General features: G+C 40.2%; 1 protein-coding gene across 1 annotated transcript in view; it reads left to right on the top strand.

Moving 5' to 3' along the window:
* The window catches only part of NRG3 (neuregulin 3), a 1,234,309-nt gene extending 1,216,525 nt beyond the window's left edge, over positions 1-17,784 (top strand). Inside the window, exons 7-10 of the mRNA XM_052640716.1 lie at positions 6,315-6,442; positions 11,344-11,514; positions 16,973-17,044; positions 17,277-17,784. Of these exons, the coding sequence (XP_052496676.1) occupies positions 6,315-6,442; positions 11,344-11,514; positions 16,973-17,044; positions 17,277-17,784 (879 nt within the window). The remainder of the gene's footprint in view (positions 1-6,314; positions 6,443-11,343; positions 11,515-16,972; positions 17,045-17,276) is intronic.
* Positions 17,785-19,145: the final 1,361 nt, after the last annotated feature.

Raw genomic sequence — 19,145 nt, 5'->3', positions numbered from 1 at the left:
CCTGCGAAGATCCTTCCTAGTGCTCTTTGGGTTTGGTGGTGAGCCAGAGTGATCCTGTTATAGATAAACATTCTTCTAGCCCTATAGTGCACTATATGAAGTGGACATTATCAATCCATTTATAGGCCATCCTGACAAATGAGTTTCTTGCCATTCTTCCCTAGTTAGCAGGACTAGTAATATGGACAGTCGATAGGAGGAGCTTTCCTGTGGTGGAGCATTTCCCTTAAACCAAGCACAGAGAGCTGCTTCCCTGGCAAGAGGGGCTGAGCAAACCAGAGTACAGTGGCAAGAATGGCACACAGAAGGCAAACCAGCAGTTTTTCTTAGCTGTAGATGGTGCCTGTCTTTTGGGTGGGTTTATCTCAGATTTTTCACTGGCTCACAGATGGGTTGTTCTGCTTTTGTAACCGGCCTGGTCTTTGGAGGCAAAAGCTTTAGGTTGGACAAATGTACCCAACTGTCAATAGCTATATCCCTTGCAGTTTGATGCAGCTGGAGTTGCTTCGATTCCTTTATAGGGGCCCTTCCATTTTGGCAATAATTGGTCTTCAGGGGACCCCTCTTTCTCAGGTTTTAAGAAGAACTTGGTCCTCGTGGTTAATTTGTGAAGAAACTGCCCCCTTCCATTATATTTTTAGTGGGAGCTGGCTGTGCCTTGTGGGCACAGTCCTGGATTGCTTCTGAACTGGTCCTCGATTACTAATGTATCTCAGGTCTGTCTCACCTCATCATCTAGAAGAATGTCAGTAGTAAGAAAAGGCCTGTCATAGGCAACTGCAAATGGGCTAAGCTTCAGACCACTCCTGAGGACTACCTGGACCGGGAGGAGTGCCATAGAAAGCTAGTTGTTCCAGCATTCATGATTCTCTTGGCAGAGCTTTGCTAAGGTTTTCTTTAATGTATGGTTCATTTTCTCCACCTTCCCTGAAGACTAGGGGTGCAAGAGGTATGTATCTTCTTGGCTATTCCTAGGGCCACGGTAAGCTCATGTGTAATTCTGGCCATAAAAGAGAGTCCCTTCTCCAGAGGGACTTTGGAAATCCACACTAAGGGATTCTTTCTTTCAAAAGGAACTTACAGACTTCAACAGCCTTTTCAGAACAGGTGGGGAAAGCTTCAACCCATCCTGTGAAAGTAATAGCAAATGCCAAAAGCTACTTATATCCTGATTGTGGGGGCATTTGGATGAAATCTAACTGCCCAGTCTTTACCTGGGTATGTCCATTGGTATTGAATTGGCCTGAGTAACGAAGAGGGGATTAGATGGGTCTGTGAGTTATAACAGGCACATAAATCATAGAAAGGATTACTTGTATTAGTTCTTTTAAACCCCTTTCCTAAAAGAGTCTTTGGCATCAAGCCCCATAGTGCATCCCTCTTAAAGTGGGTGGCATCGTGTAAGCTCTTATTGAGTTTTCATCGTTCGGCCTCAGGGGTCAGAATGTTATCCTTCTTTCTATACCAGTCTGTGTTTCCCTTCTCACAGCCCCATTTCTCAGCATTTTCCTGTTCCTGTGGGGAATACTGGGGAAGGCTAGGGAGGTCAGGGGGCCAGTCACTAGAGCCATACCTTGTTCAGGTTCCTGAAGTTGGGCTGCCTTTTTGCAGTCTGTGATCAGCTTTGGTGTTCCCTTGGCTCACATTAGGTCCATCCCTAATGGCCCCTACAGTTGATGACTGCCACCTGGGTCAGGAGTTGCACTGCTTCTAAAAGAGCCAGAATAATATCTGTATGTTTTATGAGAGAATTTCTATCAGTCAAGCTTTCTCTTTCCTTCCAAATGGTGGCATGAACATATAGTACATGGAATTCATATTAGAGTCAGCAAAAATATTTAATTTTGTATCCTTCCCTAATTGAAAGCTCTCATTAATGCAGCTAGCTTGGCCTTTTAGGCTGATGTCTGACAAGGATTCTTGGCCTCTTTAATCAATAGAAATTGTAAGAGGCCAGAGGAGATTCAGACAGTGTTTTATGAGGATTTGTGCTACCGCAGGAGGGAGTGACAGGTTCCCTTGCTCACTGCCTGAGGTGGGGTGAGCTGGCTCCTTACATGGGGTAAGGGCAGGGAGTGGGTCCAGGGGTGAGCTTAGGTGCTCTGCCCATCCCCTTGATGGTGCTCGTGCAGGGATCATGCGTGGTATCCTGCTTTTATTCTGGGCGTCTCAGAAGTGGACATTGGGTTTTGGTGTTTTATATCTTATTCGTAATTTGCCCCAACTGCCCATGCATGCAGTTATTTTTAGTCCCTTAGATCATTTGTGTTGCTACATCACCTCAAGCAACAGGCAGTGAAGGATCCATGTCCCAGCCTGTCTTAAGCTGATCTTGACTGATTCTCTGCATGAATTTCTCTGTCCAGATTTTAGAATGCTGTTTTACCTTGCACTCTGATGGATATAAGAATAGGCATTGATTTTGTGTGTTCAGCTTTTTTTTTTTCTTTCTTTCTTATTTTAAGGACAGGAATGACGATTTTTAAACTCTTTGTTAGAACTGAAAAACGGAATCTGTCTATAAATTCATCTCAACCAATATATATGGAATATTAGTTTGAATGATTGCCAAGTTATTAGGTTTTTTGTGTTCCCTCTTGTCTCAACCAACCTTGGATAGGGATACCAGCAATTGAAACCTGCATCTTAGGCTAAATGCAGCCACTGAAATGAAAATGATTCACAAAAAGGCTACAAGAGAAAGAGCCACAGTAATAAATTTTGGAGGCAAATTTGTGTTAATGGACCAAAATAGTATCATTGGAAGCAACTGTATAGTACAACAGCAATCTAAGCATTTGAAAGAAAAGATGTAAAACTTAATATCTATTATGAATGTTATGAATAAGGAGAACAAGTAAGAGGTGGATTCTGTTCAAACCTTTTTTTTCTTTTTTGGCCAGATTTTGAATAAGGCCCTCCAGCTCTCATCATCAAAAGTCTCAATCTAGGCAGAGGCTCTGAACTAACAGCCCCAAACTTGAATTAGGATTGACATAAATTGTATTTTAAAAAAAGGAACAGGCTGCTAACTTTTAATGATTTGGAAAGTTCTCTAGAAACTCTTGACCTTGCTAGAAACACTGGCTCTCTACAGAGGGCTCTACTGACAGCCCTCTACAGAAACAGCACAGAAGTTACCCCTTTCAGTTTGCCACAGATGTCTCCGGATACTTTCACCTCCGTCTATAGCTGAGCCTTCTCGGCACCTGAGTTTGTCTTATAAAGCAATTTTTTAGAAATTGGGAGAAAAAAATTCCTATTAGATCTTTTATAGAATTTGAAAATCAGGTAGAAATTCAGGATGTTATTTACCTTTCAATAGCATATTGATTCAGTTCAATTTTCCATGGATGATTTATGATAAACAACTTTAATTAGTCAGCAAAGAAGTACATGTGAAAGTACTTCCGTCATATTTTGTATTTTTGTAATTTTGGGGTTGCTGAAAACAACCACCTTTTCCACCTTATCTCTGTATCTTCTTTTTGTTCTATGTCAGCTCAACAGTTTTGCAAGAACTCTTAATAGCTTCTCTTAAGCCCATTTTGTAGAATTCATATTTTGATTCAAGATGTGGTCATTATTAACATGTGGTTTTGGAGTACTTAAAAATAGAGATTTTCAACATAAAGTTATATAACCTTGACAATTTTCCTAGTTTTCATAGCCCATACCCACCAATATAGTTTTTCCCAAGGATAACACCTTAATAGTTTGGTTTTTCCCCCCCATCTGTATCCTATGTGGTTGTGTGCACACACAGAAACACATGTATCAGTCAGGTCATTTCAGCTGCTCAGTTGTGTCTGACTCTTTGTGACCCCATGGACTGCAGCACACCAGGCCTCCCTGTCCATCACCAACTCCTAGTTTACTCAAACTCATGTCTATTGAGTTGGTGATGCCATCCAATCATCTCATCCTCTGTCGTCCCCTTCTCCACCTGCCTACAATCTTTCCCAGCATCAGGGTCTTTTCAAATGAGTTAGCTCTTCACATGAGGTGGCCAAAGTATTGGAGTTTCAGCTTCAGCATCAGTCCTTCCAATGAATATTCAGGATTGATTTCCTTTAGGATGGACTGGTTGAATCTCCTTGCAGTCCAAGGGACTCTTAAGAGTCTTCTCCAACACCACAGTTCAAAAGCATCGATTCTTCAGTGCTCAGCTTTCTATATAGTCCAACTCTCACGTCCATACATGACTACTAGAAAAACCATAGCCTTGACTAGGCAGACCTTTGCTGGCAAAGTAATATCTCTGCTTTTTAATATGCTGTCTAGGTTGGTCATAACTTTCCTTCCAAGGAGTAAGCGTCTTTTGATTTCAGGGCCGCGGTCACCATCTGCAGTGATTTGGTAGTTCAAAAAAATAAAGTCTGTCACTGTTTTCATTGTTTCCCCATCTATTTGACATGAAATGATGGGACAAGATGCCATGATCTTAGTTTTCTGAATGTTGAGCTTTAGGCCAACTTTGTCACTCTCCTCTTTCACTTTCATCAACAGGCTCTTTAGTTCTTCTTCACTTTCTGCCAAAAGGGTGGTGTCGTCTGCATATCTGAGGCTATTGATATTTCTCTTAGTAATCTTGATTCTAGCTTGTGCTTCCTCCAACCCAGCATTTCTTGTGATGAACTCTGCTTATAAGTTGAATAAGCAGGGTGATAATATACAGCCTTGATGTACTCTTTTCCCTATTTGGAACCAGTCTGTTGTTCCATGTCCAGTTCTAACTGTTCCTTCCTGACCTGCATACAGATGTCTCAAGAGTCAGGTTAGGTGGTCTGGTATTCACATCTCTTTAAGAATTTTCCAGAGTTTGTGATCCACACAGTCAAAGGCTTTGGCAAGTACATACAAAATCTATACATATGTATATACACACACAAAACTAAATATGTTCATATATAAACACATACATACACTTAGATATATATCTGTTTACTACATTTCCCTCATTTATGCAAGTGAATTCATATTATGCATACTTCTTGTACCTTGATTTTATTCTCTTCAATGACTGTATAGTATTCATTTGCAGCTATTTCTCTTGTTTCCAATTGCTTCTCTTTAGTGTCTGTTTTCTGATATGTTATTAACAATTAGACCGATGACATGCTCTGGTGATTATATCATTTTGAACTTTTACAGTTAATTATGGGAACCCCTAGAAGTATTAGTCTCCATCTAAGAGTAGGGTGATTAAAATTTTGGGACATTTTGCTAATCTGTACCCCAGCAAGTTAGCAACAAATCTTATTTTTCTTGAATGTTTCTGTTTAGGATGTACTCCTGAAATTTAACATGCCCTATTCTGATTTTCCTCTCTTTACATGAGTTCAGTTATGTACCTTTTCATATATGTATTCTGCAGATATATACTTTTTATGTGAAATTCTACATTTACATGGGAATATCTGGATTTCAAAATCTCTTCTTTGGTTATTAGCATTCAAAAAATGTCATTTCTCAACATAGTTTCCATTGGAGCTTCCAGAAAAGAAGCCTGCTATTCCTTGTTGCTTGTTCAAGTGCCAGTGCCCAGGGAATGTTAGACTTGACAGCTGCTGCCTGGTTGAGATGCTAAGCCATATTTCTCTAGGGGCAAAGCTTTCCTTAATGTGCCACCACTATATGGCTTCCTCTAGGCTACTGTGCCTTGTGATATCTCAAAGGTGAAACCAACGGTTAATAACTATAAAGAATAAACTGTTTGCACACTTCTTTTATTAGACATGGTAATTACCTGGCAACAGGATGAAAGGGAAACGCTGGAGAGTGGCGGGCAGACACTCTAAATCATCTTTTGTAATTCTCAGAATTATGAAGAACTTCTGTTGTGAACTTCACTCATTTAGTCAGCATTTATTGAATAAGTCAGCATTTATTGAATCCCTATTTTTAGTAATAGAACAAGTTAATTTTTTGATAAAATGTACATTGAATTAAAAAATCCTTTTATTAACTTAAATAATATTCTATATCAACTATAATTAAAAAACTACTGGTGGTTTTGGCTTAAAGGCATAGTGTGCCATGGGTAAAAATTGAAATGAAAAGATAGGATTCTAATGTGTAAAGCCCTGTGGAATGGACCTCATCTAATCACAGAGAGTTTTGGGAGCGAAAGGTTGAGAGCATTGTGAGAAAGGGGATGAAAATGATGTCTTTATCATTCTCCTGATCCAGTGCCCAGTGGAAAAGTTACTGGTAAGTTCCAGTAACTTTTTGATATCCAGCTATACTGTCAGAGGCCCTCCTCTCATAACTTCTCCTCTCTAGCTCAACTCTTTGCATGTGATTTCCCACAGTATTCAAAGGTGGAAAGGCATCCTGTGACTGCACTGGAGAAAATGATGGAGTCAAGTTTTGCCGGCCCCCAGTCATTCCCAGAGGTCCCTTCTCCCGACAGAGGAAGCCAGTCTGTCAAACACCACAGGTACAGGTAGCTAAATCATGGTGGGAATGGGTGTGTTGACACAGTGTGTAATGCTGGACGGCACATGCCAAGGAACAGCAACATTTTTCAGGAGAGGTGATCATTCTTGCTCCTCCTCTCGCTGCCCGTGGAGTGGATGCTCAGGAAGCTTATAGCAGGCCGAGAGACCAGTAGGCAACAGTGTAACTTGAAGAAGCCTAAAGGGACTTATTAACAATACCCATCAGGGCTGCAGACGCAGACCAGTGAATTAAACAACTGCTATCTGAAAAATCATTAAAAACATGGTTTTTCCTAGCCTGCCTTATCACTGCAGATTTAATGACTCATTCTTCCCTAGGCAGCTGATAGCACATGTTCCAGATCTTCACACATAGTTCTCATGGGGGAAGAATCCTGCTAAATCTTCTCTTGGTTTATTAGATCTTCCATTATCAGTGGAGTGGGACTTTTTTTTTTTTTTTTTTTTTCACATTCTAACCATAAAATTGGCTATTTGGGGAAGAAAGCCAAAAATAAAGTTATCTTGTAAAAGTTTTCAGTTTTATAGCATTCTGAGGCTGAGCACATTCTCAGCATCTTCTAGTCACATGCTATGTTTACACATAAGGAATCTGGAACTCAAAAATTGAAAGCCTTGTTCTAAGGTGCCAACAACAGTTGAGACCTGCTAGAACAGACATTATGTTTATGTACATCCAAAAATACATTGTCCATCTTTGTGGAAGTTGTCCAAAGATTTAAGCTTTCTTTTCTTAGTAGGAAAGCACAGTGTTAAAAACAATTCTTAAATTATGAAGAGAATAAATATTTTTTTAAATGGAAAAGGTTAAAAAAAAGAAGTTGTTTCCAGCAATGAAAGAAAAATGTTGTTGACCCTTGGTTTTCACATATCTGAACCACATTTTGGAAACGATTGTGAGAGAAGTATGCATTATTCAAAGAAGCTAACTTCTCTATCACCTCTGAAGGAGTCCCCCCAAAAGATTTTGCTGATGCTGACCACATTTAGTATGGGATTTTCATGTCACTCTGGATACTAATCATTGGTACTCAATGGTGATTTTTATTCTTAATCTACATGAGTAGAGACTGAGATATTAAGGGTTTGCTAAGTTTAAAAAAAGGGGTTAAATATTTTCGACACAGGATGAAATATGTTTGGCCACTGGATAACTGCTTTAGCTACTGAGTATAACTTTTGATTTATATCAGTAGGGGAATTTACAAATATTTCCCTATGAAAGAGCATTTTAAGTTCACTGGACTTAATGGATGTTCTTCAATTAAGAAATTAGATACAAAATCATCAGCCTTTTAGAAGAATTTTTTTTTCCCAAAAGCGTATTTCCCTCTGCAGATTGTAATCCATATTAAAGCAGTATTTCATACAGTCAAGTAAAATAAAGTATAATATTAAGTATCATATTTTGTCATACATGTTTTAAAGTTGATAGGATAAAGAATGACAGCTTCTAATGTATTTGACCTGCAATAACCCTATCCCTATTTTTGTCTGTTGATACACCCCCTCCTAAACTTGGTTTCTACCATGGCTTCTAGGAATCGCTCACAGGTCAAATAAGGAACTCTCTAAGAGAGAGACCTTCTTTTTTGTTTGGTTCAATGACTCTGCAGTATTTGTTGGCATGCATTGTGTCCTGATAGACGGGCAAGGGTTGATTTATAAAGTGCTTTTAGAACTTTGTAAATTACAGTCCAATATATCATAGCTTTTGTTTTGTAAAACACGCAGTAAACTTAAACGTTTTTGTGATTGATAACCTAGTCACTGATTTATACATCCCGCAAACTGCTCCATAACTTCCTGAATGCCACTGGGTTATAAAGCTTGAATAGTGGATTGATCAATAGGTATAGAACTGGTTTTTAAGGTGGGTTACTAGTTCATACCTGTAGACTCTGTTGTTGTGCCATTTTGGCTAGCTATGAATAATTCATTTCTTTTGGTGTACTGCAAATCTGACTCATTTGGATAACTCATTTATGAAACAAAAGCTATTAATTCAAAGCCATTATTTCTCATGTTTAGTCCCAACACTCCCCCCCCCTCCTTTATTTTAAAGAAGCCATCTATTATGTCATATCATATTTAGTGCATTAATTTTGGCAATATAACTCATTTATAGCCAGGACATATATAGGTTTTTTTAAGGTAAAATAATTCCAGGGTTTTCAGTGATTAGTATGAGCCTTTGAGTTGTCAGTTTGGGCAGAGGAATTGGGGAACTTATTGTGCTGGCACCTACCAAGTGCCAGATTTCCTGCTAAACACTACATATTTGAGCTCTTTAATCCCCACAGCAATACTATGAAAATGCCTCAAAACATGCACCATGTCTAGGCTTTACCTTTTTCTGCCCTGCCTTGTGCACTAAAACGGGCAGCACCTTCTCTTGCCTTTGGACTTCTGTTGTTTCACTGTGATGCACAGGCAAGTGAGGGAAGGGCAGGTCCAGTGAGGTCCTAGCACTCTTTCCCTTCCCTCCCTGCCTGGTGGCCTTAGCTACAGCCCCTCTTCTGGGGACCACAGCACCTGCCAGGTGGCCTCTGCTTACAACCATTTTCTCTCCTCAGTCAGGTAACTGCTCCTTCCTCCCTGTCCATTCAGTAACAAGGATGGTAACAGCTTCCCATTGTCATCATACGATAGTATCCTGTTGTGTGTTTTTCTTTTTTTCTCCCCTCAAACAGTGAACATACATTTCTAAAGAGCAAAATCTTCCCAAATGATCCAATTTCTGGTGCCATTTATTTCCCTCCAGGACTCTGACTGGCACAAGTACTATCCCCAGCATTATGCTGCTAGTAACATACAGACCCAATGCAGCTAATTCTAGCATCCAAGCCTGAGTGCTCTGTGAACTTCATATTTGCCACTGGACAGTGTATATAGAAACTGGAAGGCAGAGAAACGAATCAGTTATTATGGAGCTCCTTAAACTTGCTGGCTTAGTGACCTAGCTAGATGTCCCTTGTTAAGCATTTTAGGATTCAACACATTAGAAATATTATGCTGAAGAATGAAATTGTAATAACCATGCTAGGTATAATCTGGTATCTGCACAAACTCAGGAAGTTAGGGATAGGCTTGACAAATATGAAGTTCTAAAGTGTGGTTGCTTTCCCTAGCCAAACCCAGGAAAGTGGCTACTAGCACTCATATGTCAGGTTTTCAAATCCTGACCCTAAATATTAATAACTTAGGAGAGGTTTTATATTTATTAAGTGGAAATAACAGTAATGTTGGTGGGGGGAAATGTCATGGAACTCCATGTAATGTAGTAATATGGGTAAAATTCCTTTGGGAGAATTGGTTCCTTTAGAACTTGATGGCATATTGAAATTTTGAAAATGTTTTTGCTCTGTGTATGGTTTTATTGCTATTTTCAAAGTTAAATGAGAATGTAACACAAACATTCTAAATTATCTTACAGGCATTTCAGGGAATGTTTACACAGGAACAGAGTTCTTACAGTTCACACAGTAGTAGGGTAAATTCAGTAGCGTGGAGAGAGGAATAGATATGGATGGAATTAGTAATGTGGCAAATTAGTAAGTGATTCCTGTAGAGAGTCTAGTTCTTCTTTATTTAATATAATCTATGTAGAGATCTTACCTGAGGTATATCCCATGTATGCTATTTGCCCCTTAATAGCATCTGATCAGTTCAGTTCAGTCGCTCAGTCATGTCCGACTCTTTGCGACCCCGTGAATCGCAGCATGCCAGGCCTCCCTGTCCATCACCAACTCCCGGAGTTCACTCAGACTCATGTCCATCGAGTCAGTGATGCCATCCAGCCATCTCATCCTCTGTCGTCACCTTCTCTTCCTGCCCCCAATCCCTCCCAGCATCAGAGTCTTTTCCAATGAGTCAACTCTTCGCATGAGGTGGCCAAAGTACTGGAGTTTCAGCTTTAGTATCATTCCCTCCAAAGAAATCCCAGGGTTGATCTCCTTCAGAATGGACTGATTGGATCTCCTTGCAGTCCAAGGGACTCTCAAGAGTCTTCTCCAACACCACAGTTCAAAAGCATCAGCTCTTCGGCACTCAGCTTTCTTCACAGTCCAACTCTCACATCCATACTTGACTACAGGAAAAACCAAAGCCTTGACTAGACGGACCTTAGTCTTCAAATAACATATGGTTATTTGGCTATTTGGATGTATGAATCAAATGAAATATACGATCAGACATTTATTAAAAGTAAACTCAAAGGGTTGATATGGGATTATATAAAATTGTGTGAATCTTTTGAAAACTGTAAAACACTATAGAATTTAAAGAATCTTTAGTTCAATAAAAATGTTAGGAAAAAGAAACCTCAAAAGAAAAATAATTTAGGTTCTAAGGATTTATGAAAATTTGAGATTGTGAACTGGAAAAGTAGATGACATATATTTTAAGGAAACAACAGCAATTAAAATAAGGCTTGTTTGTTCGACCACTAACCCCATTGACATGTTCCCCTTAAGGCTTCTTGGGTTTAGTTCTCATCACTGTTTAATAACAAGACCATGTTTATTTCTATTAGAGGCCCTGCTGGAGCATGGATGACAAGGGAGGATGAGAATCAGGAGCTGGAGCATTCTTTAAACTCACCTCTCAGGCTGGAAATCTGCCATTATTTTAATCCATTGTGCTCCAGACAGGAATGCAAGAAACAGAGGAACTGAACATCTCTTCTTCGTCTGTCCAAAGATAAAATAGATTCAGCAACTTTCAATCCCTCCTAGCCGATATCTTGCAGGCATGGATGGAACCTGGCCTAGAACTCTGAGGATCTGGGGTGCAAATACAGTGCTTAAAGAATCTGAGCAGCCACCTGTGAGGAAATGGCTATGATCAATTTGTTTGTTGATTTTCTTTCCACCAGCAGGACCCTCTCCTCTTGCTGCAGTCCAGGGCAAAGGAGTGGTATGCTCCATAGGAATGCCTTCAGAAGGACACCCCCATCACCCCGAAGTAGGCTGGGTGGACTTGTGGGACCAGCATATCAGCAACTGGAGGAATCAAGGATCGCAGACCAGGATACGATAACTTGCCAAGGGTAGGTCTTAAGAGCAATGGAATTTAGGGCGGGTTTCCTAGAGCTTTAAATGGAGTTTTTAATGTTCTTTGGGGTTTTATTCACTGATTTCCATCACCAATTGGCTATTTATGCTTGCTTCCATCTTTGTTCCACAAAAGAATAACTATAAAGAATAGATAAAATGGAAGTAGATATTAGGGAAATGTTAGATGGAAAAGAAATGTAACATTAAGAAGTATATAGATATCTACACTATGTTTTAGTGCAGTTTCTAAAATAACTGGGAATGTGTCTTTGACTTTAAAAACTAGGGATTTCTTAGGAGGAAAAAGTATTCCTTCATCCTTAGGTTTTGGGGGAAAAAAAAGACTTAATTCTCTAATGACTATCGTGGAAAATACCATAAGCAGTTACTGGTAATACAGAGGTAGCATCTACTCCATAGAGCATTCTTGAACGTGTCTCAGTCAATGCTGACGGCATATTGTCAAGGCACAACTAGCTGAACTCAGATCTCTAGTTTCACTCACAGTGCAGGGGTGGAAAAATGGGCTTCGGACTCAGTGGCTGTTGCCCATCCTTGCAGTGCAAAAAGTGCCCCTGCTATGAGCGGACGTGGACCTGCATGGGGCTCATAGAATGGTGAGTAGAGTATAGAGTGAACTGTAGACACCGCTTACCCAACTGACATAAGCTCTCCAACCAAAGATGGCAGCCCTTATCAAAACCAACAACCTGGATTACTACTTGTTTGAATTTGAGAAAGTTTTATCATTTAAGCTTATGTTTTCTAGTCTATAAATTGAACAAAATAGTGCGAGCCTTCCTGAGGATTGTCAGGCAGATTAAAAAGAAATGGCATGTGTTAAGAGCTTGTGCCTGACACATAGTAAGCAGAGAAGGGGTACTTGTATTTATTTCCATGGGAACTATTAAAAAGTATTACTACTAATTTCAAGAGCAATGTAATCAGGGTTTACTTCAGAAAGTCTAAGAATCCCTTCCCTCACTCAAGCCTGTTTCCTGCTGCATCAAGTTTTCTTTTCTCTCTCTGAATAAGCCAGGCTACATTTCTTTGGTCTGGGTGATTTTTCTACCCAGTCTGTAGCAAGTTGAAAGTCAAAGCAGGTTTGAGCTCCCAGATTCTTTATTTTGTCTTTCCCTCTGGGCAAGATATACATGCAACAGTGCCGTGTCTGACAAATCTCAGCAATAGATTTCTGTAGGAAGGCTAGAAGATAATAAATAAATAGCCTGTGTCTCAATTTTGTAATTGTGAAGCAATTCCAATTGGACTGTAAAATATATCAGTACAGATCTGGGGTGAGATTTACACATTCAACATAATAGCTAAGTTGTCCAAAATACATAATACAAGTTTCAAGAAGCAGTTTGCATCTCTATTTGCCTTATGGCTGGACAAGGGGCTTGCATTAGCCTATAGTTAATTATGTTTCATAATTATATTTCTTCTTAAATCACTAACAATGTCTGTTATTTAGGTATTCCCCTAACCTTCTCCCCACTGCCCTGGGATGAATGTTAGAATGAGAATGAGTGAGTTGAAATCAAGCTCAGAGATGTTGTGAGTGGACAGAGAACCCAGTCCATGCTTTCTTTCCTCTGCTGGGTACTACCATGGCTATCGTTCCATATGTATGAGTAAGAGGATGCTCTGTGACAGGCATAGGGTTGAACCAAACATACACAAATCTCCAAGGGCCCAGAGATTTCCAGGGCATGTTCAGGCACTGTTTTGCTTTCTAACTCCTGGGGGACTTAACACTTATCCTGCCTGGTAGCAGTTTTGTTTTGGTTCAACCATCATTGGGTTTGGCATATTCTCTTCAATTGGCTGGCCACATGCATTTTCCAATGTGATACGCACACAGTGTTGATAAATGATGACTCTTAAGTCACTGTGCTCAGCCCAATGAGTCTCAGGGAGCAATCTCATTCTCAGTTCTCGAGAACAGCTATTTCCCACTCCTGGGGGACTGACCATCTCACCGGACTGGAAATGGAATTGGTAATAGAATTTCACAGCTAAAAGCCTTTTTCAAAACTGGCCCTTGCCTGGAGGGGGAGTGAATGAATTTATAAGAGCTGTCAGCCATTTGCTGCTTGTTTATTAAGCACGTGGGTGCTGTCTGCTAGTTAGACTGCCAGTGTATATGATGTCTCTCCTTGGCACTAACTTCAGCCCAGCTTGAACCCAGTGTCTGACTTGGTGAAGCCTGAGGAGGGAATCAGGTGGAAAGGAGCTTCTTCAAGAGCCTTTCCCCTGATCAGTGGGTTGGTGTCGACTATGGCTAGTGGCTCACAAAGCTCTGAACTGCATTATGTCAGGCAAATCAAACTGATGGATTCATATACTAAACAGAAAGAGCTAGACTCACAAGAGACTGCTACCTTCAAAGTAGAAGGGATCTGAAACATACTTATCATCCATCTCACTTAAATAGCAACTTCACAAACTTTTATATTCAGTTATTCTTCATGAAGTTTAGAGATGATTCCGTGAAAGATAAAAGAATTTCAACGGTGAACCCAAAGATGAGATATCCCATGTAAAAGAACCGTTGAATACCAACCTTTCTGACTCAATAAACCACTAAACCAAGAAAGGAACATGAGGAAAAATCTGTCATGAATGGCAACGTATATATGTGGAATCTCTAATTGTATGGCTCCAGAGGGAAAATTAGATTCCTTCAATTTAGTCTGTTCATTCTAATGCCATTTGCACCAAGAACTGGGCCCTAGAGTCCTCTGGGGAAACACATATTTCTTAGCCTGACCCTTGAATTCCTGGGAATCAAACGAAATGACTAGTTGTTGAAATCTTCCCTCTTTAAAAGGAGGCTTTGTTCACATAGCTACAAAGGAAATGGCACATGTGCTTACTTTGCTGAGGGATCATTGGAAGAAGGGCAGTCCAAACTGGTACTTAACAGTCAATGAATGATGAGCTTATGGATAGAATGTGACAGTCATTGACTATGATGGAATGTAGAATTCTGAGTATCGTCTAATCAAGAATCACATCTAGTAATTTAACTTACTTAAACTTGTGGAGAGTAGTGTCCCCTCCTACTCAAAGATCAGTGCTAGAACACTTGCAGCAACTCTAGGAAGAAAGGGAGGACCACCAGTGTGCCTCTACTCATTCATGCAGAGGCATCACTTCAGCAAGTCCTCAGAGCAGCCCCCAGGTCAGCATTACAACCTGACAGTTTTAATTAATGAGAGAATTAAAGTGAGGCTTCCGTGTTTGTCTAAGACTCCAGAGAATGTAATGGTGGTGGAACTTGAAATCTTTTCTGATCCAAAACAAAGTCACATTTTTGGAGAGTTCTAATAGTCTAAAGTATACCTTCATGTTAGGGCAGCATTTTAGATTTCAGTTGTTGCCAGCGTGTGACCCGTACCTGGCTTGTGAGATGACACGTAAGTCAACTACACGTCCTTTCTCATCTATTAGCTGCTCTTTAGTCACTAACTCGTGCCCAACTCTTTGTGACCCCATGGACTATAGCCTGCCAGGCTCCTCTGTCCTTGGGATTTTCCATGCAAGAATACTGGAGTGGGTTGCCATTTCCTTCTCCAGGGGATCTTCCTGACTCGGGGATGGAACCCAGGTCTCCTGCATTGGCAGGAGGATTCTTTACCACTGAGCCACCCAGGGCAGCCCACAGGCGTATTGGAAGATAGCTCCAAGTCTGGCTTGAATTGCCTTTGATTACTTCTTAGTCATGTCACATTGTGGACTTGTTAAAGTGTCGGTTGACTAAATCCTATAAGATGATTACACCTTTAGCCATCATTTTTACAAATATGTTCAGATCCAGGTATTAAAAATTGACATCTGTCATCACTACTTTTCAACCTGTTAGATTCTACTCATGGATCTACTCTGATGATATCCATGTGAAAGATGATTTTATCCTAATAAAATTTCATGGCCCTGTGCTATTGGTGAATCTGACAGCAGACATTCTCTACCTTCATACACATTAATGGTGCTAAGAAGAGAACACAAAAGCCTTGAAGTTGGCACCTTCCTTCTTGTTGAAATTGATTCATTGATCAGAAACTTTAAAGGTTCAGATTTTCAGTCATATAACACTAAGGAGAAAACAGTAAGATCCCTTAGGGAATTTCCTTCTATGTACCTATATAGTTTCTGCAGGTAAAGATTTTACATCCCCAAAAAGGTTGGGATGCACCTTGAGATGCCCACTCATTTAAGGCCTTGATAGTAACAAAATAAGACAACATAGCTTTAACTGCTTCCTCTGCTGCTTACCAAGAGTATAATTTGGGGCAAGTCATTTGGGTATTCCTTAGTCCAGTTTTTTCGTCCATTAAATGGTAATAATAATAAACCACACAGTGTTATATAAATCAATAAAGTAATTAGAGGTGAAAGTGCCTTTTGAAAGCTCTGTGTGAATGTTAGCTCTTGTTGTGTTAACTAGGATATTAAGAGAGTGTTTACCTTAAAGATCTGTTCATGTAGTCCTGTGTCCATTCCATCAAAATGTATTGATTGCCAACTCCATGTTGGGCACAGTGAGAGAGGATGGAACTGCAACCTAAAGCCATTCCTCATTTTTCGTGCTGTCTGGCAGAAAGACAGATCTCTAAATTTCTCCTAGCTTGTCTTTACAATAAAGGCTTCTATTTAGTATGCAACACACTTTGTTGCAATTATTCTTTCCGTGTATAAACATGATTTTTATTTACATTATAATGTAAGACGAGGAGAATGAGATTTATTATACTGAGGGTGAAAATGTTTAGATTATGCTTAAATTTTAATTTAAGGTTAAAATTAAGTAAAAATAATTGAGAAATAGGATAAATACTACTGTTCATTTCTGTGAATCTACCATATCTCGGCTCCAATCTTTGGCTTTAGAGAGTTCAGAAACAATGGAAAATTCACCAACTCTGAACAACCAAGAAGGGGGCCAGCTAGATTCTGGTATATTAAATGACTTGGAATGTCATGATGGCATTCTGGACAGGCCATCATCACGCACCCATAAACTACCTTACTTGGCTCCTGAAACCATGTGAGGAACATTACTAACTTGATTGAGGCCCTGTGGAACTTCCCGCATGTTCTTCTTGGGCAGACAGGGGAATTGTATGCCTCTCATCCCATCTTTTAGGCTCTATAAACTGGCAGTGAGGGAGTTCCTATAGAACAGTCCATTGGAAATTGGACTTGGTCTCCCTAAAGTCAGTGTGAAGCAGAGAAACTTAGGACTGTAGTATTCTGATGCTGAAGAGTGGGCTTCCTGATTGCCTCCACCTAGGGTAGCCACAAGGAGTCTACAGGACTAAACCAGGGCTGAGAGGGTGGTCAGGTTGATGGAGTGGAGTAATGCCATTATGGGTTTCCTGTTTGTCGCTATGGAAGGGCCACACTCTTACCTGCTCAATCCCCATTTACTTTGTATTCTAGGATAGAGGTCAGGAAGACTATATCCCACCTGCCTATACAGCTGTGGTGTGTTGAAAGATCCCTGGACGTAAAGTAAGAAGATCTGGGTTTGAGTCTCAGTCTGTCACTTATTTTCTGTGTGACCTTGGGCAAGTCACTTCACCTCTATGAGCTTCAGTTTACTTCTCTGTTTAACTGGGAACATAGTATCCGTCTCATGGGGTTGCTGTGAGAAGTCAGTGAGATGATGCATGTGGAAAGTGCTTTGTTGACTGAATATTGTGGGGCAGGGAGCAGAATAAGTTACACTTTGTTTCTTTTTCAGGTACTCAGCCAATGGTTTAACAACCCAACAAAATGCATCAATAAATATGCAACTGCCTTCAAGAGAGACAAACTCCTATTTTAATAGTTTGGAGCAAAAGGACCTGATGGGATACTCATCCCCAAGGGCCAGTTCCGTGCCCATCATCCCGTCAGTGGGTCTAGAGGAAACCTGCATGCAAATGCCAGGGGTTTCTGAAGTCAAAAGCATCAAATGGTGCAAAAACTCCTACTCTGCTGATATTGTCAATGTGAGTATTCCAGTCAGCGATTGTCTTACAGCAGAACAACAAGAAGTGAAAATATTGCTAGAAACTGTCCAGGAGCAGATTCGAATTCTGACTGATGCCAGGCGGTCAGAAGACTACGAACTGGCCAGCGTAGAGACTGAGGACAGTGCGAGTGAAAACACAGCCTTTCTTCCCCTGAGTCCCACAGCCAAATCAGAACGAGAGGCACAGTTTGTCTTAAGAAATGAAATACAAAGAGACCCTGCATTGACCAAGTGACTCGAGATGTAGAAAGCTGTGCATTCTATGCTTTGCTCAACAGGAAAGAGAGGAGATTAAATACAAATTATTTATATGCATTAATTTAAGAGCATCTACTTAGAAGAAACCAAATAGTCTATCGCCCTCATATCATAGTGTTTTTTAACAAAATATTTTTTTAAAGGGAAAGAAACGTTTCAGGAGGGATAAAGCTTACAACTAAAGCTTTTGGGTAGAATTCTGAATACAATTTCAGTTAGTCCCAACACTGTCCTCTTTGGCTCTTAGTAGATGTGGGCAATTCAGACCCTCTGCCCCACAGTGCCAGTGGCCTCATTAAAAGTGCTGGCAGTTACCCAGTTTCAAAGAGAAGAGATGTATGCTGAGGGCGGATGTGCCAGTGAGCAGGTGGCCCTTGCCATGTGGCTTGCCAATCTCAAACCCTAAAATCTCTATCCACTCGACAGCCTCATCACAGGTTATGTCATGTCAACCAATGTAATGTTTTCTACTTACTTTTTGAAGAATGGCACAAAGACTCTGAAAGGAGAGGAACAGAAGATAGAGGGCATCATGGGGCAATCTTAGCCACTCTTATGTGCCAGCTTCCTCCAAAATTTGAAGGCACAGAATCTCAGAGGGAGGTAGGAAATTGCTATAGAAAAAGAGACAAAAACATCACAAATGTCGTGTCACTTAAAATCATGCTAATAGAAATGTTTTTCTTTGAGATTGTTTAGGGGCTCCAAAGGAGCATTTCTCAGTGTGTGTGCCTGTGTGTATATGTGTGTGTGTGTGTGTGTGTGTGTTTGTGTGTTTGTGGGGGCCTGCTCACTTGAGCACCGGTATGCTGTATGCACATATGTTCATTGTGCGTATGTGTGTGCATGTGTGTGTGTATTCAGCTTGCTAAAAATTTGTTCTGAAACATCAGGGAATCTAATATTCAGAAGAAAAAAAATTTCCCTCGTAGATCTGTTCACTTTAAATTTTTTCCATTAAGTAGAAAGGTCAGTTAGTAAATCAAGATCACTTGCATGGTGGGGTCCTACAAAACTCTTGACAACGTCTAGACCATTTTCTGATGTGAATCTTTTTGAGAGGAACAACTATTGGCTCATTAATGATATCAGTGTCACAAGGCAAGTTGGGGATGTGTACTGATTCTGAGTCACACGTACTTAAATTATTTATACAAGCCAATGATCAAATTGATGGTTACCCTTTGCTTTCTCATCATCCTCATTACTATTTATTTTATAGAGAGTCTACCATGTGTGGACCAAGACATTGGCTTCTGTGGTTAATACGGAAAGAATAAATTGTTGAAGTCACAAAGCCCAGCCTATTCAGTTCAAAGGAAGTCCCCCAAAGAACAG

The sequence above is a fragment of the Budorcas taxicolor genome, chromosome 5, assembly GCF_023091745.1.
Source record: "Budorcas taxicolor isolate Tak-1 chromosome 5, Takin1.1, whole genome shotgun sequence".
In the NCBI taxonomy this organism is placed as follows: Eukaryota; Metazoa; Chordata; class Mammalia; order Artiodactyla; family Bovidae; genus Budorcas; species Budorcas taxicolor.
The sequence above is the reverse complement of the archived record's forward strand: the minus strand, read 5'-3'. Positions and strand labels throughout refer to the sequence as shown.